This window comes from Vulpes lagopus, chromosome 7, assembly GCF_018345385.1.
Source record: "Vulpes lagopus strain Blue_001 chromosome 7, ASM1834538v1, whole genome shotgun sequence".
NCBI lineage: Eukaryota > Metazoa > Chordata > Mammalia > Carnivora > Canidae > Vulpes > Vulpes lagopus.
In genome coordinates this window covers 9,147,304-9,172,062 of record NC_054830.1, presented here as the reverse complement: position 1 = coordinate 9,172,062, position 24,759 = coordinate 9,147,304, and the positions used below count along the sequence as shown (strand labels likewise).

The window sequence follows — 24,759 nt, the reverse complement described above, 5'->3', positions numbered from 1 at the left end:
GTGGGGCTGTCCCATGCATTGCACTGTGTTTAGCAGCATCCCTGGCCTTCCCTCCTCAGAAGTGATAAGCAAACATCCCTTCAGTCATTAGCAGTGTCCCTGGGGATTGGGGAGCAGGGAGGAAGGACCAAATCTCCCCCATCTGAGAACTACTGGGTTTTACCAGGGGAAAAACCAGGGGAGCCGAGAGTTGGTCCCCCAGCCAGTCTGACTTCCTGGAGCAGTTAGAGCAAAATCAGAACAGAAGCTCTCCAGGTATCTAGCAGAGATTTTTTTTAAGGTTTTATTTATTTTTTCATGAAAGACACATGGAGAGAGGCAGAGACACAGGCAGAGGGAGAAGCAGGCTCCCTGCAGGGAACCTGATGCAGGACTCAATCCCAGGACCCCAGGATCACAACCTGAGCCAAAGGCAGACGCTTGGCAACCACTGAGCCTCCTAGGCACCCCACGCAGGGGAGATTTAATTCAAGGATTGGCTACACAGGGTTGAGAGAGAAATAGAGAACACTGAAGTCACCACAGGGATGATTAGCAGGCTCCAGGAATGAAAAGAGGAAGAGGGTATATCAACCCACCACACGGCCCCTAGGCCCCGCTGAGGAAATGCTGGTGCCATGGCTGTCCACAGCCCCTGCAAGGACACTTGCAGATGGTGAGGGTTTCCTATGGCTGCTGTGATAAACCATCATGAACTTGGTGGCTTAAAACAACAGAAATTTACCCTCCCAATTTAGCCTCCCACCCTCCAGAGGCTAAAACCGATCAAGGTGTCAGCAGGGCCCCCAAAGCCTATAGGGGAGAGTCCTTCCCCGCTTCTTCCAACTTCTGGTGGCCCCAGGCTTTCCTCGGAATGTGGCTGCGTCCCTCCAGCATCTGCCTCCATCTTCACGTGGCCTCTCCCCTGTGTGTCTGTGTCCAGATTTCTCTCTTCGGGGGACGGGGGCAGCAGTCAGATTGGATTTAGGGCCAACCCTAATCCAAAATGACCACCTCCTAACTTGATGACATCACCAAAATCCTTTCTCCAAATAGGTCACATTCACAGGTACCAGATATTAGGATTTGGACACGTCTTTTGAGGGGGACACAATTCCACCCACAATACAGACCCTCGCTGGAGGCAGGAGTCCCTTCTCCCGTACTCCCCAGTCTGGTTTCCTGACCGTGGATCCCATTGGCAGGATCTATGAAGCCAGCTGCCGAGGGAGCGTGAGATGGGTGCAGACCCCAGCCAAATGCCAGTGTCTGTCAGCAAAAACCAAGCACCCTCACCCCGTTCAGACAAGTGGCCTCGCACTAAGAGGCTTGCAGCATCTGGTTCCCAGCCCCCCAGCCCAGAAGCTCCATTGACCAGTTCCAAATACCCAGGAGAGAGTCTGAATGGGCCAACCCAGCCCCTGATCAAATATCTACCCTTTTCCAAGCAGCTGTGGGTACATGTCGGGCGCCAGATCTTATAATACAGCCCATCTGGGAAGGGCAGGTGCTCTAGAGCACATCTCTGCTTGACCATCAGCACCTCCCCCAAAAGGGCAGGGATTTCTGTTTTGTTCACAGCCACATCCCCAGCACCTAGCACAGTGCCTGGCACACAGCAGGTGCTCAATCAGAATCATGAAGATGAATTAAAAATCAAGCCACTGGGGATCCCTGGGTGGCGCAGGGGATCCCTGGGTGGCGCAGCGGTTTGGCGCCTGCCTTTGGCCCAGGGCGCGATCCTGGAGACCCGGGATCGAATCCCACATCGGGCTCCCGGTGCATGGAGCCTGCTTCTCCCTCTGCCTGTGTCTCTGCCTCTCTCTCTCTCTCTCTGTGACTATCATAAATAAATAAAAAAATTTAAAAAAAATTTATTAAAAAAAAAAAAAAAAAATCAAGCCACTGAAATTAGGGACACCTAGGATTACAGGTTGTTTGTTAAGCACCTACTACATTTGTGTCTACACACTTGTTGAATACCTACTGTGTACCAGACCTGATGCTAGGCGCTGGGGTACAGGGGCAGAACACGGTTCTCTCAGGCTGCAGGGGTGATAGGCAGACAGATGGACAGGTAATGCCGATGTGGCCTGTTACGTGCTATGATGGGGGTGATTCAGACCAAAGGAAGGAAGATTTCAAAGAGTGGCCCACAGGGACTAGAACATGTGTTACTCAGAAAGTCCAGGTGCGGCTGGATCCAGACAGCGGACCCCAACCCCACACTGGCTTGCCCTTTCCCACACTGGCTTCGCTCTCAGACTTTCTCCTCGTAGAGGCAAAATGACCACCGGGCTGTCAACAAAGATCCCAGGGAAGGCTCTCAGTGGGCACCTGGGGTCATGGGCTCCTCCCTAACGGATCACAGACCTGGGTTGTATGACCGCGGCCTGAGGAGCCAGAGAGTGGGGGTGAGCCACACCCAGCTACAGCCTCTTAAGTATAAAGGAGGGAGGTCCCCAGGTGCTGCTACCCACAGGGAGACAAATCACAGTGTTCACTAAAGGAACAACATTTGCCAAGGTCTGGGGGCAAAATGGTGCCAGCTCCCTTGTGCTGAGGGCTAGGAGAACATGTGAGAAGGTGCTACCAGGTGCAGATGAGGGCAGGAAAATTAATTCATCCGTCCGTCTCTCCATCCATCATCCATCCAGGAAATGTTTGCTAATTGCTTACTGTGTGCTGGGGCTGGGAATACAACACCCATGGAACACTCGCTTTGGCCTTGTTGGGGGGCCAATGTGGGAAGATTTGGGGTCATGGTGGTCCCTTGGGGTTGGCCTCCATTTCACCTAGCCTCTCCCCCCCTCTCTCCAACTCTCCGTCTCCATCCATCACTATTGGTCGTTGTCTTTTTGTATTTCTCTGTCTCCATCATGATCTCTGTGTCCCATCTCCATTTCTGCACCCATTTCTGGGCTCCTTGCATGAGTGTGTGTCTCTCCTCCCTGTCCCCCCATCTCTTTCTTTCTCTGTCTCCCTTTCTCCATCTCACCTCTCTCTCTCCCTCCCTCTCTCCCATTCTCTCTCTCTCTCTCTGGGCCCCCGTGTATGTGTGTTTGGGTGTGTCTCGCTCTCCCCCACTCCCTCTCGGCCCCCGGGGTCCCCACAGATGCTGAACCTCTTTGTCGCCGTCATCATGGACAACTTTGAGTACCTCACCCGAGATTCCTCCATCCTGGGTCCCCACCACCTGGATGAGTACGTGCGTGTCTGGGCCGAGTACGACCCCGCAGCGTGGTAAGGAGTCACCTGAATCCTCCAGCCACATCGTCCACCTTTCTCTGGCATTAGAGCACACGAGGCTAGGTCAGGCCCCAGACTTTGGGGCATTGCATCCCTGGGGAGCTAGCTGGGATCTCCGAGGGGTCGACCTGGAGGAAAGAGATGAGAATCAGCACCCTCGCACACTACAGGTGAAACTGTTGGGTACCACCCCTGCCCGAGGCCCAGGCCTTCTGGGTCATGAGGGAAAGGAATCAAGCATTGGGGATTTTGCCTCCTGTAAATCTGCCCCGGCCCTCGCTGAGGGGCCTTCGGATGGTGAGGACAAATTAGCCAAGCCCCAGGGAGGAAACCAGAGGCATCTCAGCCTTGAGGTCCTGGGAGCAATGGGAACAGGGCGGGCCCAGCTCCCTCAACAGACGGGATTGGCTGTGAGATCAGAGTGGTGCTACAACAGGTGATCGCATGAGACCAGGACAAAAGACACAGAGCCTCAGGGTCTCTCGCATGTTCACTGTCACAGAGGGAGAGAGCTCTCCTACCCTTGGGCCCCAGAGCGCTTACTGACTGATAGGCGGTGGTTCCAGAGGGTCCTCTCCCCACTGTGCACCCGGGCAGCACCCTGAAGCTGCTCAGAGGAGCCATCCCCAACCTCAGGCCACCATCCCCACCAGCCACTAACTGAAGAGTCTCATTCAGGCTGAGCTTGGGGCCTAAGAAGGCATGAACGGGGGCCCTCAGCAGCCCGGGTGCTGGAGGGGAGGCCTCAGGAGGAAGGTGGGGAGGACTCCATCTTTGCCATCCCCACAGCCCCAGACAAGTCCTCCACGAGACCGAGAGGCTGGGGTGAGCCACGGGTCTGGGGGCTTGACATTTGGCTGGTTCCTAACTCTTCCTCTTTTGATTTTAGGTCACAGCAGTTGGATGCTGTCCCCCTGTCCTGTATTCCACGAGCTCTCCCTCTCCCCGCAGTGTAGCCCCGTAGATTGTGGAGAAGGCAGATGCAGAGAGCCCTGGGGGAGGGCCTCCCCACCCCCCTGCTACCCACGCACCCACCCACCCCGGCCCAGAGCTTTTGCACACCCCAACCGAGACCCTCTGCCCCGGGTCTGTCTGGGAGCAGCGCAAGTCTCCCCCACCCCTTCAAGCCGGGGAGGGGTCCCCAGCCCCCAGCGACATGACCTCGCTGCGTGCGCAGGGAGCCAGCGTGAGCGCAGCCTGACCCCTGCCTCCACTAACCCCTGTCTTCTCCTTTCAGCGGTCGGATTCATTATAAGGATATGTACAGTTTATTGCGCGTCATATCTCCCCCTCTCGGCTTAGGCAAGAAATGTCCTCATAGGGTTGCTTGCAAGGTTGGAATTCCACTAAAACCTGCTAGCATCCATGGAATGAGTGTGGCTTGGGGTTCTTCAATATATATATTTCATATATATATATCTAAAACACAGAGCCATCTCTCTTTCTTGCATTAAACTAGAAAATTCTTAGCCGACAGAATGCAGTCACGTAGATTCGATGAAGCATGGGACATATCTCTCTGTTCCCTTCAGCCATTTCTGCTTGCTCTTAGCTGAAGCTGTCCATCCCAGGGTCTCAACGGCACCCCAAATCAGACACATCGGGGGGGGGGGTCGGAAGTGCGCATTGACCCCCCCCATCCACCTCCACGCTCTCCCCCTCCACCCTTCGCCTCCCAAAGCCCCCAGCCCTCCTCCTGCCGCCCCAGCCCCCCCTTCCCCATCTAGGCCCCCTCAGAGACCAGCCTCAGCCAAACCAGAGAACTTGACCCAATTTTTAAAATAACACCGAGCCAGAGCATTGTGCCAGGCCCTCGGAACTGAGAACCCGCCTTTCCTGCAAGTCCCACCGGAACCATAGCTCAGAGTCAAAATTGAATCTGACTTTTCTCTTTTCTCTCTCTCTCTCCCTGCTCGTGAGCAGTGAAATAATCTTTTTTTTAATGACCTTTTCTCCCATTTTTTTCCTCCTGTTTTCCATTTATTTGAAATACCTATTTTATTGTTCTCTGCATCGTTCTCTCTCTATTTTTTCGGCTCGTGTGGTTTTTTTGGTTTGGTGTTTTTGGTTTTTTTTTTTTTTTTTTTTTTTTTTTGGTTTGGTTTTGGTTTTGGTTTTGGTTATTTTTCTTCTTCTTCTTCCGTTCTCCCTCTCTCCCTCCACCCACCCCTTCCTTTGGTTCTCCGTTCCCACCCCGTTTTGTTTTCGGTGCTGCCAGGGGCCGCATGCCTTACCCGGACATGTATCAGATGCTGAGACACATGTCTCCGCCCCTGGGTCTGGGGAAGAAGTGTCCGGCCAGAGTGGCTTACAAGGTAGTCTACCCTTGCCGACCACCGGCGTCGGGCACTGGGGATTTTTCAGCGCTGACCAGGAACAACCAGCCGAGTCTCTTTTTCCGGAGTTTACTCTTCTTTTTTTTTTTTTTCCCCTCTTTTTCTTTTTCTTCTTTTTTTTCCCCCCCTTTCCTCCTCGAGTAAATGGATCATGACCATCCCTTGACTCTAAACAGCACACTGTGTCCGTCTTTTCTGATGAGTGTGTCTTGGTGTTTTGAGACTCCATTATGGCCAACACGCCGGGGGGAGGGGGAGGGGAGCCCCCAGGCCCCTGCACCTGGTCCCCGGGGAACCAAATTGGACACAAACATGCTTCGGAGGGAACACCGCCTCACCTCCTTTCTGCCCACCCAGAGCAGCCCCCACGGCCAGGCCAGGGGCAGGGACCTCGCAGCAGGGGAGCTTTGGCCCCAAAAAAGCGAGGCCCTGGGCCCCCATCTTTTGTATCTTGAACCCCCAGGTCCAGCGGCCCCTCCCACATACACCTGAAGCTGATCTCTGACCTAGGGCCTTGGGGGATTCAAAGACCTCCCAAGGAGTACCCAGAGCCTCTCCTCCCTCCACCCCACCTCCTCTCCCCCTGAAAAGTTGTTTCCAAAGCCCCCCATCCCTATGCCACCCATTCTCCCCCAGACACCCCAACATGCCTCTCCATTGTTCCAGAATGGGCAGGCAGGCCGCAGCTGGACCCCTGGACCGTGGCACCCTGATGCAGGCCATGCACGCTGCCTTGGCGGGGGCCTGGGGCGGGCAGCACCATGGCCGACCGGGGGATGGTGCATGCTGGCTGAAGGAGCGAGGGTCCTGCCGCCAGGCGGCTGGGCCTGGCCACCCCTCCAGACCCCTGTCCCGGAATCTCCCTTGGCACCCAAGGACAGATGCTCTGTTCCCTCCGCCTCATCCACGAGAAGTTCAGGGATGACCTCTAGAATTGCCACCCCCTCCCAGAAAATTGCCCCGTCATCCTGTTCTCCCATCCACCTTGGCCCACCCTGTGTCTGTAAGAGTCATCCCCCCCTTCTGTTAATGCTGTTCCTTCCTGCTTCGAGTAGTCACCTCCCTGTAACCTCATTCCTCCTCCCCCCCCTCCTCATTCCCGGTGGAGGCTGGGAAGAGGCTGCCCCACCCGCATCTATGACAAGCCTCTCCCAGCACCTGTCCCTCCCCTAGCTTTCCTTTTGTCCCTTCTCTTGGTCTCTGCTTGGCTCTGCGTGTGTGTGTGTGTGTGTGTGTGTGTGTGTGTGTGTGTGTGTGTGTGTGAGAGAGAGAGAGAGAGAGAGAGAGAGAGCCCTTCCCTTCCGGGTCTCTGTGCAGGGCCACCGGGGTCCATAAGGCACCTTTGTGCAAATTTGAAAAGGACACCCTTTCCACAGAATATTTTATCTGTTGGAAAATTGTAATCCACCCATGTGGTAATAACAAGAAACCTCTTTGCTATCAGCTGAAAGTTGTCATTTAAATGTACAAATCCATGATTTCTAAGACGGTGACCCTTTGTGCAGTGCACAACCTGCACAGCTGTGCACAGCAGCCCAGTCTGTGTGTGTTTCTGTCTACCACCTTCCTCCTCACCCTGCCCCAGCCCCTCTCTTGTGTCCTGTTCTGGGTTTGCCATCCCTCTCCCTACCTCCAGCTCTGTGTTTCCTGCTGACACGTGTCTGAATCCCCTAGCGAACACCTAAATCACCCTTGACCCCCATCTCCATGCCACCTCAGCCTGGGCTGGTGCCCACCGGTCCGGCATCCTCTCCTACATCACCAAGCATGGGGGACAGAGCCCCTGCTTGGGACAGGGGGAGTCTTTTCTTCCCTGGGCCACGGGGATGCCCCCTCCCCCTCCCCCCTGCCATCGCAGAGCCAAGATCTGGACATGCCCCTGAGAAACACTTTCCACGGAGCTATGAATGAGTCTCGAGATTCCGTCTGCATGCGCACCCCTGTCTGCTGTTCTGTGTGTCACGGCCTCGCTGCATGTCTGCGAGGGGCCACCCCGCCTGCGGGGGGCCGCCTGCCTGCTGCTTCTCAGAGGAATGATGTGGTCTGTGCCCATCTGGTCTGGTCTGGGCCGAGCCGGGGGTGGAGATGGGAGCCGGCGGCCCCCTGGCGGCTGTGGCCGTGGACTCCCGTGCCTGGCTGCTTGCTGCATGATATGCTGCGATCCGCCTTGCGCTCTTCTTCTTTGGGGTCAGAATGGAAGGGAGCCGTCCAGAAGAACTCTGGGGCAGGGCAGAAAGGGTCTGGGGTCCAGCGTGCAGGAGGGGGAAGCGTGGGAGCGCCCCAGAGCTCTCCCCGTGGGCCGCAAAGGGACATGGCTAAAGCCCTAGGGACAAGTAACCTGAGGGTGGGGGCACCTCAGCCACTGCTTTCAGAGTTCTTCCTGGGGCTCCCCGGGGAAGTATGGGTCTGGCTCACGGGGGACCGGGAGGGGTGCGTGGCAATGACCGCCCCTGCTTTGGGTTTTCTGTAGAGGCTCCTTCGCATGGATCTGCCTGTGGCCGACGACAACACCGTCCACTTCAATTCTACCCTCATGGCTCTGATCCGCACAGCCCTGGACATCAAGATCGCCAAGGGTAAGGGCAGGGCCGGGAGTGGAGAGGTAGCACAGGATGGACTGGGGGCCGGGGAGGGGAGGGCCATGTGCAGCCAGGGATCCCACATCCCCCCCACCCCAAACCAGAGGAGCCACTGCCCCGCCCTGATCTTCACCCCACCCACCTGCGCATTCGGCAAACATCTAGTGCAGCTTCCGGTGCGCCGAGACCCTGCTCTGAGTGTCGGGACGTGGGAGCTTATGCTTCCAGGGGGAGCGGCTTCCCTGAGGAGGGTCTGAAGGAGTCACGGGGACACACCTGGGGAGAAAGTGCTCCAGGCAGAGGGACCAGCAAGTACAAAGGCCCTGAGGCAGGAGGCCGTCCACAGCTGTGTTGAACTGACTTGCCCTCTGAGCGAGGGGGTGCCTGACCTGACTCACATTTTGAACAGGCCAGAATGGCCTGGGAGGAGGTCATGGTGGCGGCCCCTGACATAATCCAGTTGAACGCAGGACGGCTGTCTAGACTCAGGGGATGTGGAATGTTCAGGTTCTGGATATTTCCTGGGAGCTGACCAAGCCAACGGCTGATATACAGTGTGAGGGGAAGAGAGGCCACCCCCGGGGGTTGGGGTGTAAGAAAAGAAAAACAAGAGCTGTTGGTGCCTGAGACCAGGGAAAGGTGGGGAGGCCAGTAGATTGAGGACAAAGTTAGGCAGGAAGCATTCAGGTGAAGGTACGGAGGGCAGAAGAAGCCCCCCAGGATAGAGAGGATCAGAAAGAGCAAAGGTAAGGCTCAGGGGGCAGCAGGGGTGGTGGTGGGGTGCTCAGGCCCTTGTCTGGCACACCCTGGAAATTCTCATGCAGTGAGTCAGAGGTGAGTGGCTCAGACCCACTAGGCAGCCAGGTGCACATCAGAAATCCAGGCCCAGGTTCTGACTGTTTGTGGTTCTGCGCCCCCAAGACCATTTCCTCTTCATTGTGGTTGAAGCTGAGCCAGGTCCCAACCCAAGGAGGGGAGGAAGCAGAAGGGCGGGCAGCAGATTTCTTTTTTTTTTTTAACTTAAAGATTTTATTTATTTATTAATGAGAGACAGAGAGAGAGAGAGAGCGGTAGAGACACAGGCAGAGGGAGAAGCAGGCTCCACGCAGGGACCCTGACATGGGACTTGATCCCGGGTCTCCAGGATCAGATCCTGGGCTGAAGGTGGCGCTAAACCGCTGAGCCACCGGGGCCGCCCAGATTTCTCATAATCAGATGAGAATCACGTTCTGTGGGCTTATCCTGCCCACTTGCCCCTGCCCTGGCCTTGCTGTAAACCTGGCAGGTCATCTCACCCTCTGTAAGCCTCAGTCCATGTATTCGCTAGCTACGCCACGTAACAAGTGACCACAAACATAACAGCTTAAAACACCCACTTATCACCTCTCAGTTCTGTAGGTCAGAAGTCGAGGCGGGCTCACCGGGGCTCTCCATCCAGGGTCCCCAAGGCAGTAATCAAGCTGTTGGCCAGGCGGGGCTCTCCTCTGGAAGCTCTGGGGGGAAGTGTACTTCCAGACTCATTCAGGTGTGGGCAGAATTCAGTCCCTGTGGCTGTTGAACTGTTTCATGGCATTTATTTATTTATTTATTTATTTATTTATTTATTTATTTTTAAGATTTTATTTATTTGATCATGAGAGACACAGAGAAAGAAGCAGAGACATAGGCAGAGAGAGAAGCACATTCCCTGCAGGGAACCCAATGCAGGACTCAATCCTGGAACTCCGGGATCATGACGTGAGCTAAAGGCAGACGCTCCACCACTGAGCCACCCAGGTGTCCCTCATGGCTGGCTTTTAGCCAGAGGTTGCACTTAGCTCCCAGGGATGCATCTCATCTTTTGTGTACTCTAAATAGGTCTGACTTCTTCTGCCAGGAGTTGCAGAAAACACTCACCTTTGCAAGCGCTCACCTGATTAGGTCAGGCCCACCCAGAAAGCCCTGTATCTTACAGTCCGCTGACTTGAGACTTTAATTACATGTGTAAAGGCCTTTCCTAGCAGTCTCCAGACTTGCATTTGATTGAATAACCAGAATCTTGGAGCAGGAGGCACGGGCAAGCTTTAAAATTCTGTCTGCTATGTTTCCCTTACCTATAAAATGGGTCTGGTGGTGCACCCACTCTTCGTATATAACGCCTCTGTGACCGTGACCCAGCTGCTGTCCCTCTCTGGGGACCTGTTCAGGGGTCCTGAGAGAACCCAAGACTCGGATTCAGTGATTCACTAGAAAGACTCAGAACCGAGAGGCACCATTGGACTCACAGTTACAGTTTATTACAAGAGAAGGATACAGGTTAAAGTCTGCAAAGCAGAGGCCCTGGGGTCAGGGTCCAGGGGAGACCAGGTGCAGACTTTCAGGTGTTACCTCCCAGGGGAGTCTCATGGGCAGCCTTGCTGCCCCCCAGTAACAGAATGTGACAGCCCAGATGAAGTGTTGCCAACCACGAAAGCCCACCCAAGCTTTGGTGACTTCAGTGTACGTTGGGGGTGGGCCATGTAGGCTGAGCTGAGCTTAGCTACACAGATCCAGGCCCTCCGGAGGTCACACTGATGGTGGGTCCCATGGCCCAAGGCCCCTACCATAAATCACACTCTTAGGATAAACTGTCTTGTGTACCCAAGGCGCTCACATAAACAAAGACGCTTTTATCACACAGGACACTCTAAGGACTTAGAAGTGACCTCCCAGGAGCCAATCAGGGAGCCATCCTTTCTTTCTGGATCTGTAGGGTTTGGACAACCTGCTGAGTTGTCCTTTACCATGAGGGCACCTTCTGTAGGACCCCAGTCAATCCAGTCTCTACGACACCTACCAGATTCCCCACATGAGGATTTCAAAGGCTCCTGGGGATGTGTCTGAGTTCGGCTGTGACTGTTGTCACTCATACTCCAGACGCTACTCAGTTCCTGGGGGATCATGCCCCCCCCCCCACCAGCGTCTCTGAGCCAGGGGCGGCTCCTCATCCTGACCTTGGCAAAGGCACCAAGCCCTCCCAGGGCTCCCCAGGAAACAGCTGAGCCAGTCTAGGGGATTACGGAAGGTCAGCTGAGTGCTGCGGACAACAGCTTCAACAGTGATGACAGTCACAGCTTTTTTAGCTGACTTGAGTCTAGGCGAGCTGAAAGTGTAACTTTTTTTTATTTTTTTTCCCAAAAGCTCAATTTACTTCTAAACACACTGAGTTCCTTTCCAGCAGGCAGGGGGCAGCGTGGGAGAATGGATTAACCTCTGGAATTCAGATCCTCCACAAATTGGGAGGCCCTTCTTAGCTAGATTCTTGGGGGAGAGGGCAGGTCCTTCTGCTCACCTCTGAGTCCCCTGTGTGTGTCCATCTCTCCCTCCTCCCCGCCCTCTGTTCTCCGCACCCAGGAGAATCTCTTCTCTTCCTGAGGAAAATCCTTCTCTCTTCATGTTTCTCTTTTCCCGGATGTTGTGTCTGAACCCCTGAATCCTCCCTCCAAGGGACTCCATCTGCGTCCCTTCACCGGCCCCTGCCCTCCTGCGCCCCCTGGCCAAGCAATGAGGGCAGAGCCAACCACCCACCAGAACAGACATAAACCCAGTTAGCAGATCAAAGCCTAACACTCCGACTTCCTGGGAGAGCACAGAGGGAGAGCTGTACAACCACTGAGCCACCCGTGTGGAGCCACCCCCAACATTGTGGGGTGGGGGAGAAAAGATAAACCCAGAGCCAACTAGCACCGCACATCTCTGCACCTGCCTGGCATCCCCCATGCCCACGTGGTCCTCAGCCCTGACATGCCGCTGCTTGCACAGGGACCTCAGCTTCCCAAAACAAGAATGCCTTCTGCCTTTGGCTTAGAAAGGGCCACAGTCCAGACTAACTGCACCCAGGGCCAGGCTGGACTCTCATTCAGGACTCCACATGGCTGACCAGCCAAAAGGCCACTGTCCTGCCCTTTTTTTTTTTTTTTAAGATTTTATTTATTTACTCATGAGGGACACAGAGAAAGGCGGAGACACAGGCAGGGGGAGAAGCAGGCTCCCTGCAGGGAGCCCGATGCAGGATTCGATCCCAGGACCCCAGGGTCACGCCCTGGGCCAAAGGCAGATGCTCAACCACCGAGCCACCCAGGCGTCCCCTGTCCTGCCCTTTAATCCACCCAGAGACCAGACTCTCTCTGCAGGTGGGATCTGCCATACTCTGGAAGGTTCTGGGGTGAGCCTCATGGGAACCTAAAAGGCTGTGCCCTGTATGCACCCGAGAGGGTGGCCTCCTGGCACGTTGTTATCATGTTAGCCATGGCTCACTGAACGAGAGCACCCATTGAGTGCCTGCTGTGTGCCCAGCCCTGTCGTTGGTATGTGGGACACAGCCCTAAAAGACAAATGCACCTCCAAGCCCTCATGGGGCTGCAGGCAAACAGGTCACAAACAATAAGCGTGATAAATACATGGAGTATGAAATGCGTTGGAATTTGAGGCGCACAGCGAAAAAGATAGAACAGAGGTGGCTGGGGATTCAGGTATGGGGGAGGGGTAAAGCCCTAGGTCAGCAGGGACCTGACCTGTCCTGTCCTGCCGCCAAGAGACATCAGCAATGTCTGGAGACATTTTTGGCTGTCACAACTAGAAGGGAGCTGGTGCTAGTGGCATCTGGGGTATAGAGGCCAGGGATGCAGGCACAGACTCTGAGACCAGAGTCATGCAGAATGGAATGGGGGGAGAGGAGAACCCTGAAACACAACTGGTTTGTGAGTGACTGTGGCCTACATCCAGGAGGACCTCTTGGTCCTGTTCCCCTGCCAACCCCACCTTGGGTGTTAGTAATTCTGTACCTGGAGGAGGAATAAGCCTGAGCCTCAGCCTTGAAGGGAACCCCACGACCCCAGCAGGAGGCCACCTTGAAATCCCCCTAAGGATTTTCCCTTTATTTAAACATGAATGACAATCCTGAAAGTGAGATTGAAGCAGAAAGGGTCTAAGGTGGTGGTTCTCAACCAGGGGCAGTTTTGTCCCTCTGGGGACACTTGGCAACATCTGGGGACAGGTTGGTTGTCAGGACTTGGGGAAGGAGGTGCTACTAGTAGCTGGTGTGTGGAGGCCAGGGGTGTTGCTCACCACTCTGTAGTGCATGGAATGACCCCCAAACCAGGAAGATCCAGCCCCAAGCATCCACAGTGCTAATAACCAGGTTGAGAAACCCTGCCCGGGCACCCTTACCTAACTCCCATGCCAAGAGCGGGTGCAGTAGTCTGCTCAGGCTGTCGTAATGAAATGCCAGAGATGGGGCGGCTTAAACGACTTATTTGCTCATGGTTCTGGAGGCTGGAAGCCTGAGATCGAGGTGCCAGTGCGGTTGGTCCCTGGGGAGGGCCTTTTCCCCTGCTTGCAGATGGCCACCTTCTTGCTGTGCACTCACCTGGCCTGGTGTCTCTCTCTTATAGGGCCCCCAGTCCTACTGGGTCAGACCTCATATAACTTTAATTACCTCCTTAGAGGCCCAGTCTGCAAATGCCATTACATAGGGGATTAGGGTTCCAACATGAGTTTAGGGGCGGGGCAGGGGGAGCCACAATTCAGTCTTCAATGGCAAGTGTGTCCTTTCTCTTCACAAGAAATAGGAAACATGAGCTGGAAAGAGAAAGTGCTTTTTTTTTAAAGATTTTATTTATTTATTCATGAGAGACAGAGAGAGGCAGAGGCACAGGCAGAGGGAGAAGTAGGCTCCCTGCAGGGAGCCTGATTAGGGACTCGATCCCTGGACCCTGGGATCACAGCCTGAGCCAAAGGCAGATGCTCAACCACTGAGCCCCAAGAAAGTGACTTTCAATAGGAAATACCATGTTCTCTTTTTTCCCTTCCTGGGTCGCAGAGGAGCTGCCACACTGACCCCGGGTGCCTCACTTAGCTACACCGGGACAGCAGACCGAGCTGTGAATTCCAGCTGCTTCTCATAAGGAAAGAAAAACTATAGGTTAGCGTCAAGGGTCATGAGAGCTTAACAACACAGGAGATTTTCTCAAGGGTCTCCCACAATAGTCCTGACCTCCCAACCGGGAGTCCTGGAGTCCTGACCCACGAATCAGCACCACTGCCATGCATCTTGGCCCCTGTGACCACACCACCCCATCACCGGTGGTGTTAAGACCAGACCATGGAGTTCGCCCTCTAGTGGGTGAGATGGGGAACAACACCACGAGGTAGTTTGTAAAAAGAGAAATAAAGCAGAAGGGCATCCGGGGGCGGGACGCCAGCCAGAAGACCTGTTTGGGTTTGGGCAGGAACCTGAAGGAGGTGAGGAAGGGAGCCACGTGGATATTCATAGAAAGAACAATCCTGGCAAAGGAAAGAGCCTGAGCAAAGGCCCTGGGGCAGGACCTTGCCTGTTGTGTCTGAGGAACAGCGAGCCGGGTGTGTCTGGAACAGAGTGAGCAAGGGGGGGGGGGGGAGTAGAGGAAGTGAGGGCAGGTGGCGCAGGGCCTTGTGGGCTCAGGGCAAGGACTTGGGCGATCACAGGGGCCAGGGAGTCGCGGAGCACGGAGGGCTCGGAGCCGAGGTGCCACAGGCGCCCTCTGGTGGTGGAGTTGGGGGGGCGGACACGGAGCCCGGAGCCCAGAGCACGGGCACCTGTGCTAGTCCAGGCCGGTCAGTCCCGCATGGCCTCAATACTCACCCCAGAAGGGGTTCTGAGCTTTACCTGTGCAGAGGCAAAAAGGCCCTTCGGAAGGATCTTTCCCCAAATAAAGGCATCTGTGTCCAAGGTCACGTGGGTGAAGATGAGTGAGAGCTGCGGAGAGAGCCGGGCACACGTATGTGCTCTGACCCACATCTGCTGAGAAGCTGGGCAGGGGCACCAGCGGCGGGCGGAGGAGGGGCAGAGAGGGCAGGCGCTGGGCAAGGAGAGGTTCACAGGGAGTGGAGGCCAAGAGGGAGGCTGCGGCTGCCGAGGCAGGGCAGCTCCTCCGCCGGCTTACCCAGGGGACGGCTGCTCAAACACTGAAAGCTTGTCTGCTGGCTGGTAGCCGGCCCCTGCCCTCCCCCACATCTCCTGGACAACCCCCCCCCCAACAATCCAGCAACCACAGACCTCATATCCGGCCCAACGGGGGGCCTTCTGGCCCTTGCTCAGCTCTGTGGCCGCATACCTGCTGGTAAAAATTTGGTACCAGTGTCCCTGTGCCCTGAAACAGAAGTACGATTGGGGCCTGGTTGGTGTAGCAGTCGAGGTGGATGACGATGTGCTCCTGCAACAGACAATCCCAAGGGCTCCAACCGACTAAAATTTGCTTCCGATTCCTGTTCCGTCCTCCCTGGGTTGGCAGGGGCTCTCCTTCATCACTCCCTTAGATGCCAGGCCCAAGGGAGCAGCCACTGTCCAATACCACCAGCCACCGTCACAGAGTTTTGGAAAAAGAGCTCAGGAGTGTCCCTCACTGGCCGCTAAAGGCCCTGGTCCCAAAGTGGCAGCTCACCGGGCTCACACTTCATTGGCAAGAACTCATCTCATGGCCCCTGGCCAAGCACAGGGGCCGGAAGGAGTCATGCTCCCAGGCAGTCAGGCGAGGGACCAGGAACCACAGGCAAAGAGCCTTAATGACCCGCTGACCCGCTGTGGCGGGGATGAGGTGCCAAGGACCAGCGGCGGCTGAAGGTCACATCCATGGGAGGGGAGACTTGGAGGGAGAAACCGCCCCTATCAGGACTGCCCTGGGACAGCCCAGCCTCCCCGAGGCTCAGCCCCGTGGGCTGCCGTAGTGGTCCCGTGCCAGACACTGTGATCTTCAGACCGTTCAGTGAGGCAGGTCCCGCTGCTGTGGTCCCATTTTGCAGATGGGAAAACGGAGGCACAGCACCGCAGACTAACACAGCAGGGCCACCAGCTCCTCCCGTTGCCGTCTAGACCCCACGCAGACACTCCACAGCCCAGAGCCCGCATGGTCGTCCTCCTCTGGGGGCTGGGGGCCCGTGGGAAGCGGGGCTCCAGAGCCTGACTTGGCAGGAGCTGCTGGCTTTCCAGCTGCCCCAGAGGCTGGCTGACGCCCAGGCCGGCAGTCAGGCCTTCTCTTGTGCCCACGTTGCAGGCGGAGCCGACAAACAGCAGATGGACGCTGAGCTGAGGAAGGAGATGATGGCCATCTGGCCCAACCTGTCCCAGAAGACACTGGACCTGCTGGTCACCCCGCACAAGTGTAAGAGCCGCGCCTCGCCCGGCCCTGGGCTCTGACCCGCTGGGGGGCGGGGGGCGGGGAGAGGAGGCAGGCGCGGGGCCCAGGCTGGTGCCGCCAGGGCCCCCACCCACGGTGAGCTCGCACTGTGCCCCCAGCCACAGACCTGACGGTGGGGAAGATCTACGCGGCAATGATGATCATGGAGTACTACCGGCAGAGCAAGGCCAAGAAGCTGCAGGCCCTGCGTGAGGAGCAGGTACGGCCCGGGGCCCCGGCACCCTCCCCTCATGGGCACTGCGGTGACAAACCAGAACAGCGGGGTGGGGCCAGGGCCCAGGCCAGGTCCCCCGAAAGTAGGGCCGTGGCCAGGAGGCAGCCTGGATGAATTGATCTGCTCCCCTGAACTTATTGGGCACCTACTGTGTGCCAGGCACGGTTCTGCGCCCTAGGGGTGCAGCTGTGAGCAAAACAGACTGGAATCCCTGCAGAGTGGACGTTCCAATCGGGGAAAGGCCAACGATAATAAATGACCGACATGGCAGGAAACAGTAAATGCCGTGGGAAAGGGTGCTGGGAGACGGATGCAGTTTGAAACAGGTGACCAGGGAGGCCTCCTGGAGGAGGTGATTGATGTCTGAGCAGAGAGGCAAAGGAAGAGGAGAGGGAGTGAGCCAGGTAGATACCTGAGGGAAGAGCACTCCAGGCAGAGGGAGCAGCCAGTGCAGAGGCCTGTGGCAGGACGGCGAGTTTGGAGAACAGTGATCCGGCCAACGTGACAGAACACAGTGAGCAAGGGGGGCGACCAGGGGGGCCCTGGGTGGCTCAGTCCGTTAAGCATCTGACTCCTGATCTCAGCTCAGGTCTTGAACTCAGGGTGGTGAGTTCAAAAAAAAAAAATAGTGGAGACAAGGGTGTGGAGGTGACAGGGCAGCCTTGGGGGCCCTGGGAGAATTTTGACTTTTGCTCCAGGTCAGATGGGAGGAGGGACAGGGACCACACGCCGGCGATCGCTGGCGCCCTCTGGTGGCCGTGGCGGGGAAGGGCTGGAGCAGGGGGACCTGGGAGGAGGCGAACGGCCCATCCAGGTGGGAGTCCATGGGGCCGGACCTGGATGAGAAGTGATCTTGTTCTGCGTGGACTTGCAAAGGACCAGCTGATGGATCAAACCTGAGTGTGTGTGTGTGTGTGTGTGTGTGTGTGTTGGCAGTGTCAGGATATGACTTGGGCTGGGGGGCTGGGGTAGTGGGGCGGGGGGGGGGATGTTGAGCCTCCCCTATGCAGCGTCCCTGCTGTCTCTCAGCCGCAGCCTTGGCCCTACATGGCCCTGAGCCTTGAACACCCCACCCAACCTCCTCCCTGAGCCTCTGCACGCTGTGCACACACATTGCTCTCTGCCTCTCCAGAACCGGACACCACTCATGTTCCAGCGCATGGAGCCCCCGTCTCCAACACAGGAGGGGGGGCCCGGCCAGAACGCCCTCCCCTCCTCCCAGCTGGACCCAGGTGGAGGCCTGTGAGTGTGGCTCTGGCCAGGAGGTGGGGATGGAAGGGCAGGGGGCGCCATTCCCTGTGCAGACGCCCCTGGAGTGCCCACCACCACCCTGCCCCCTGTTCCCCTGCACAGGATGGCTCATGAAGGCGGCATGAAGGAGAGCCCGTCCTGGGTGACCCAGCGAGCCCAGGAGATGTTCCAGAAGACAGGAACATGGAGCCCAGAGCGGGGGCCTCCCACCGACATGCCCAACAGCCAGCCCAACTCCCAGGTGCCCTTGTCCCCCCCACATCCCCCACCATCGCCTCACAGCTCCCTCAGGCCCAAGTAGTACAGGAGGGAAGGGTGTGGGCCTCACAGCCACAGCTGCATACACACCAGGCCACCCCTGGGGTCCTAGTCTCAGGCCGCAGGACTCACGCGGCCTCACCCTGTGCCCCTGCCCCGCAGTCTGTGGAGATGCGAGAGATGGGCAGAGACGGCTACTCGGACAGTGAGCACTACCTCCCCATGGAAGGCCAGGCCCGGGCTGCCTCCATGCCCCGCCTCCCCGCGGAGAACCAGGTGAGGGCTTTCACCCACCGCCCCAGGGCCCGGCTCAGGCCCCTGGGGGCCAACCCAGGGCATCTCTTTCCTCTGGGACCCAGGCTTGGGTGGGGCCGTCTGTTCTCCAGCAGCAGGGGGCAGGCGCGGCCACACTGGAGTGCCTGGAGCCCTGGCCCTCTCACCTGCTCCCTGATGGAGGGCCGAGAGGGGAAGGGGCTCCCCTGGGCAGGGTACGGTAGTCACGCCCCAGTGGTTTCCATCTACCCGATTTGAAGTGTCAAGGCAAGAGGATGTGGAGGACATACGGGGGTGTGGAGGGGGTGTGGGAGGTGATGTGTCAGGGCCAGGTGACGGCCACAGTCAAGAATACACACACAGGCATGCACACGCACGCACGCGCGCGCACACACACACACTACACATATGTATGTGCTCATACTGCACACATGAACGCACACACATGCACATAGGTCTGCTATTGGGAATTTGGCAGATCCTAGGACTCAGTAGCCGAGTCTGGGGGGCGCCTGGGGGCAGCTGGGGTTTGTATCTCCCGTCTGGTCTTTGTGGGGGCCAGTGGGGAGGGACAGGGGCGTATGCCTGGCATATGTCTGTGTGTGGCTGCTTTGCCCAGCTGCAGCGCCCACTTGGTTAGTGTGGGGGTGGTGGGGGGAAGGGGGTGGCGCGTGATCCCACTGCCCCAGGCTCGCAGGGACAGAGGGACCAGAAGCCAGAAGCATGGCTGGCTGCCCGCCCAGCCCAAGAGGCAGGGTGGCATGTCTGGCTGTGGCAGGCTTCCCGTGTGCTGTGCCGTGGCGTCTGCACGGGGTTGAGGGCTGTGCTCTGCCTGGCTGGGCCAGGGTGGCTCAGGGAACTGGCCCCTGGCTGCTGAGAACTTGGGTCGGGGGGCACCCAGCTGCATGTGGCTGCCCAGCCCCATCCTGCCAGGCCCCCGTTTGCCCCCAGGACGGAGTTGCTGGGCTCCGAGAGAGGGTTGGGGCAAGCCGGCTGACAGCCACCCCCTCCCCAAGCTTTGAGTGGCAGCCGGAGCCAGGGCTGGGGCGCATTGCATGAGGCAGAGCCCAGGGCCAGGGGCCTGTGGCCACACCATCCCATCTGTCGGTCTCGTGCCTCTGCCATCTGTCTGTCTCTGGTGTCTCCTGTCTGTCTGCTCTGCACCCGTGGGAGGCTGGCCAGCCGGGCCCGGGGTCACTCACACACCAGGGACTCTAACCTCTTTCCCTGCCTCCCTGCCCCCTTCCCCCACTGCCCAGGTTCCTTCTTCCCAACCCTGGCATCTCCGTGTACCGCCTCTCACTCTCCCTCTTGGCTTTTATATTTATTTTCTTCTTTCTGTTTTTCTGTGTGCACCATCCCGTGGGGCTGTGACAGAGGAGAAGGGGCCGGCCACGTGGGAATAACCTCAGTGTATGTACCGCACCGCCCGCCTCCCAGCTGGGCTCCGGCCCCCTCTTCCCGCCCACCCCCCCTCGTGGGAGTCCTGTCATCTCTCCACTCCTTGGACCCCACCCTTTCTTTGCAGACTGCACCCCGCCCCCATGAAGCCCCATCCTTGTGTGTTGTGTCCTCTGTGTGCCCCGCTGGGTGGGCCTGCCCCCTCCCCCTCCCCCGTCTTCTCCTCCAAGCCCCGGAACCAGGAGGTGCCATCCTTCCAAGAAGTGTGATCTGCAGCCCCACCTGGCTCACTCTTTTTCAGAGGCTCGTTCCCCTGACACCACCCCTGACCCTCTGGTGCCAAAGCCCTGCGTCCCTTAAAACTGCCGTCTTGGGCAGGGCCACTGGCCACTCAGCTGGGCCAGCCCTGGCTGTCACCTTCCTCCTCTCCTCTCCCAGCAGCAGAGAACCACAGGCGCCTCTCCGGGGTCTGACCCAGGGGGTGCAGTTCGTTCTGGCTCCCTGGCTGCAGGCCAAGAAGAGTGGGTCCCCCCCCAGGGCCTCAGATACCAGGGCAGCCCCTCAAGGGCTGGCTACAGGAGCCAGATTTGGGTGATCAGGAAAGCCTGGTCCCGGCTAGCCCGAGGAAGGACAGTGAGCTGGGATGCTGGGCGCCTGGCTCTGAGCATGTAGGAGGCCTGACCACCGGGGGAGGAAAGTAGGCAGGAGCGAGCGCAGGGCCCTGCTGCCCAGTGCCCAGTGCCCCCAGGTGGCACTCTGCATGGGGGAAGGTCTCCCCTTCAGCTCACCACCTATTCCTGGCTGGACGCACAGGGCTGGGTGGTACCTCCCCGGGGTGGTCCTAAAAAGCAGCAGGGATGGATCAGATGAAGCCTCCTGGCCGGAACCCAGGATGGGGCCTGGGAGGAGGCAGAGGAGTCTCGGGACCCTGCTGGACCAGAAGCCGAGCCCCAGGGCCCACTCAGTCGGACTCTGCCCCAGATGGTCACACCCGGTCACTGAGTGCTGATGGGGCAGGACAGACCCGGACCACTTGGTGCCAGCCGCTGACCCTGGCCCGCTGGCCTGTCCACCCCCCCAGACCATCTCAGACACCAGCCCCATGAAGCGCTCGGCCTCCGTGCTGGGCCCCAAGGCCCGGCGCCTGGACGACTACTCCCTGGAGAGGGTGCCGCCTGAAGAGAACCAGCGGCATCACCAGCGGCGCCGGGACCGCGGCCACCGAGCCTCTGAGCGCTCCCTGGGCCGCTACACAGACGTGGACACAGGTAGGCTACCCCGGGGGACCCAGGAACTAGAGGTTGTACAGGAGACGGGGGGGTGGGGGGGTCGGGAAATCAGGCAGAGTCAGGCAAACGTGGAGGGAGAAAACAGGAGAGGCCTGGATGAAGAACAGGACTCCCAGACTCACACAGGACCCAGGGACCCCGAGCTGGGCCAGCTGCTGCTCAGAGCCTGGGGGCCAGACCCCCTGAAGCCCACCAGGCCCTCCCTCCGTCCAGGGAAAGGTGTCCCTGCAGACCTCTTGGGTGGTCTCCTGTGCACACATCCCACCCACCCCTCCTTCATGGCCCTCTGTTTGTCTGACTCCCCCACCCGGCCCAGGCTTGGGGACAGACCTGAGCATGACCACCCAGTCTGGGGACCTGCCATCTAAGGAGCGTGACCAAGAGCGGGGCCGGCCCAAGGACCGGAAGCATCGGCAGCACCACCACCACCACCACCACCACCACCCCCCACCCTCCGACAAGGAGCGCTATGCCCAGGAGCGGCCTGACCATGGCCGGGCCCGGGCCCGGGACCAGCGCTGGTCCCGCTCGCCCAGCGAGGGCCGTGAACACATGGCACACCGGCAGGTGGGTGTGGCACCAGGCGCCCCTGACCCGAGCCCATGGGAGCCCAGCGCCGGGGTGGGGGGAGAGGGGGGCATGGAGGGACACACCAGGTAGCCACTCTAGGCAGGGTCCTCACTGCCCACTGTGACCTCTGACCCTGGCCACCATTCGGGTCCCCAAGCCCCAGGGGAGCCGGGCCAGGGTAGGCACCGCCCCCAGCCACTCTGGCTCCCCCCTCTGCCCCCCCCTCAGCCCCCCTGCCCGCCTGCCACCCCCTCCCCTGCCCCGCAGCTGCTTCCTCTTTGGTTGTGGATCACGTTTGAGTTTCTGGCCAGCGCAGTCCTTACGGCTCCCGCCCCCCCGCCGGCTGCCTGCTGCCTTTTGCTTTCCTTTAACCCGGCTTCCGTTTTTGTTTCGATTATGATTTCTGTCCTCTGGACGCCTGTGAGTAATTTTTGAAACTTCTGCTATTTAACCCCGAAACTTACAAAACTCCATTTCTCATTTCTCTTTTCACTTTGTTGTGTTGGTTTTCGACTTCCCCTCCCTCCTTGTCTCTCCCTCCTCCCCTCCCCTTCCCCCTCCCTCCTCCCCCCCTCCTCTCCCTCCTCCTCCTCTCTGTGGCTGTTGCTTTTCTCCTTTTTTTCCATTCAAATGTCCCGTGTCCCCCTCTCCTCCTCCCGGTCCCTCCCCGTCCCCTTTGGTCTTCCTCTGCCCCCTCCCTCCCTCCCTCCCGTCCTCTGTGTCTCCTCCGTCTCCTTCTGGTTGATTTTGTTGTATCTTTTTTTTTGATTTCCTTTGTTTCAATTTTCGTGTAGGGCAGTAGTTCCGTAAGTGGAAGCCCAGCCCCCTCAACATCTGGTACCAGCACTCCGCGGCGGGGACGCCGCCAGCTCCCCCAGACCCCCTCCACCCCCCGGCCACACGTGTCCTATTCCCCCGTGATCCGTAAGGCCGGCGGCTCGGGGCCCCCGCAGCAGCAGCAGCAGCAGCAGCAGCCGGCGCGGCCGGGCCGGGCGGCCCCCAGCGGCCCGCGGAGGTACCCGGGCCCCGCGACCGAGCCTCTGGCCGGGGAGCGGCCGCCCGCGGGGGGCCACGGCAGCGGCCGCTCGCCCGCGATGGAGCGGCGGGGCCTGGGCGCGGCCCGGAGCGAGTCCCCCCGGGCGTGTCGCCACGGCGGGGCGCGGTGGCCGGCGCCGGGCGCGCACGCGTCCGAGGGCCCCCCCGGGCCGCGGCTCCACGGCTACTACCGGGGCTCCGACTACGACGAGGCCGAGGGCCCCGGGGGCGGCGGCGGGGAGGAGCCCCGGGCCGCGGCCTACGACGCGCCGCCCCCCGCGCGACACGCGTGCTCGCCCAGGACTCCCCGGGCCCCGGGCCCGGCCTGCGCCTCGCCTTCCCGGCACGGCCGGCGACTCCCCAACGGCTACTACCTGGCCCACGGACTGGCCAGGCCCCGCGGGCCGGGCTCCCGGAAAGGCCTGCACGAAGCCTACAGCGAGACCGACGACGACGACTGGTGCTAAGCCCGGGCGAGGTGGCACCTGCGCCCGCCCGGCCCCCCCCACGCACCCCACGCACACGCCCCACGGGGAGGAGCCGCGCACGGCCGCGGGGCCACCTCGCTGCCACCTGCCCAGCACACGGGGGAGGCCCGGGAGGGCCAGGAGAGGACCTGCCGGACGACCCCGGACTCTGGAGGGAGTCCCCAGGACCCGGACACACCAGGGTGTCCCGCAAAGACCCTCGGCCAGGAAAAAAAACAAAAACAAAAAACAAAAACAAAAAAGAGCCGCTCCTGGGCAGTGATGCGCCCCCCCACCCAACCCCGACCCCCCTCCCCCCCCACGGGGTCGGGAGGTGGGGTGCCCTCGGGGGCAGACAAACCACACAGCCAAGGGATTCGAATTAACTCAGCCATTTTTGGAGAACCTTGGGGAAAATGGAAAATTTAAAAAAAAAAAAAACATTTTTAAAAGAAAAACGGGGAGAAAAAAAAATCGCTTCTATTGATGAGTTTTATCATCTCAATCGAATCTTTCCTTTCCCTGGTGAACGCGAGCTGGTGGCCCGTGTGTGGCGGAGAAGCGGGAAGTGAAGCCGAAACCCAGCGTCCCACACAGACCTCCACCAGACACTCATACCCCACACACGTTCTCAGACACACACAGGAGTGCTTGCTGGTTATACCAAACCCTACTATTACTGCCTGCAGAAATCAATTTAAAAAAAATAAACAATTTTAAAAAGGACAAAAAAATTAATGATTGAGAAAAGAAGCATTTTTTCTGACATTTGGTCCTGCTTGAAATAACAAAAGAAAAAAAAAAAACCACCACCACCACCGATTTCCTTTGCTTCTTTTTTCCTTTTTCCTACCTTGTTTGAAAACTGTGGGCTTGGGACTGTGAATTACTGCATGACATTCAAAAAGAAAAAAAAAATAAAAAAGTTGAATCAAAGGGCTTTTGATTGGACTGGTCTTTATCCCTCTGCAAAGTGCTCCCCAGGTCTCTTTTGGGGGAATGGTGGAAGGAGGCCCTTTGAAAGTGTTTGAAAGTAGCCAAGGAAGCTGTGACTCTAATCATCCAGTCTTTGCCATGTCTGAGTGTCGCTCCAGACCCAGCAAAGAACAAGGCAGACAAGCTCTGTTCCTCACCAAGCTTAGTGTCCAGAGCTCTAGAAATCCTGACTGCCTTAACAAGCCCAGGAAAGCCAAGGCCAAAGATGTTATCCAGGTCCTTGCCAGCTGTCCCGGCTGGAAGGCAGAGCAGTGGACCCCACCGCCACCCCATGCCTCCGCCCTCAAGCACCCAGGTCTCCTGCAGTCTGCCTGCCAACCAAGTTCTACCTTAAAGTAACCATCCTGGAAGATAAACCATCTTCGAATGACCATCCTTTAAAAAAATTTTTTTCTTTATTTATTCATGAGAGACACAGAGAGAAAGGCAAAGACATAGGCAGAGGGAGAAGCAGGCTCCCTGCCGGGAGCCCGATGCGGGACTCGATCCCAGGACCCTGGTATCATAACCTGAGCAAAAGGCAGACACTCAACCGCTGAGCCACCCAGGTGCCCCCTGACCGTCCTATATGATCAGGCCAGTGAGACCCCAGGGATCACCTGTGAGGCCCCAAACATTAGCAGAACTCCTATCGAAAATACCCTGGCAGCTGGTGGGGAGTCCTAGAGGT

At 58.2% G+C, this 24,759-nt stretch overlaps 1 protein-coding gene across 4 annotated transcripts in view; it reads left to right on the top strand.

The window, feature by feature from the left end:
- CACNA1A (calcium voltage-gated channel subunit alpha1 A) overlaps window positions 1-23,228 on the top strand; it is a 286,336-nt gene extending 263,108 nt beyond the window's left edge. For 3 of the 4 annotated variants that reach the window (XM_041762541.1, XM_041762540.1, XM_041762538.1), the window contains 12 exons: window positions 3,095-3,222; window positions 5,447-5,543; window positions 8,035-8,140; window positions 16,192-16,299; window positions 16,434-16,534; window positions 17,682-17,791; window positions 17,903-18,041; window positions 18,221-18,334; window positions 19,709-19,744; window positions 20,814-21,000; window positions 21,338-21,588; window positions 22,386-23,228. In XM_041762541.1, coding sequence (XP_041618475.1) covers window positions 3,095-3,222; window positions 5,447-5,543; window positions 8,035-8,140; window positions 16,192-16,299; window positions 16,434-16,534; window positions 17,682-17,791; window positions 17,903-18,041; window positions 18,221-18,334; window positions 19,709-19,744; window positions 20,814-21,000; window positions 21,338-21,588; window positions 22,386-23,093 — 2,085 coding nt within the window. In that variant the 3' untranslated portion in view covers window positions 23,094-23,228. Of the gene's footprint in view, window positions 1-3,094; window positions 3,223-4,465; window positions 4,563-5,446; window positions 5,544-8,034; window positions 8,141-16,191; window positions 16,300-16,433; window positions 16,535-17,681; window positions 17,792-17,902; window positions 18,042-18,220; window positions 18,335-19,708; window positions 19,745-20,813; window positions 21,001-21,337; window positions 21,589-22,385 lie in introns of all 4 variants that reach the window. The other variant, XM_041762539.1, reaches the window with a different exon arrangement.
- Window positions 23,229-24,759: the final 1,531 nt, after the last annotated feature.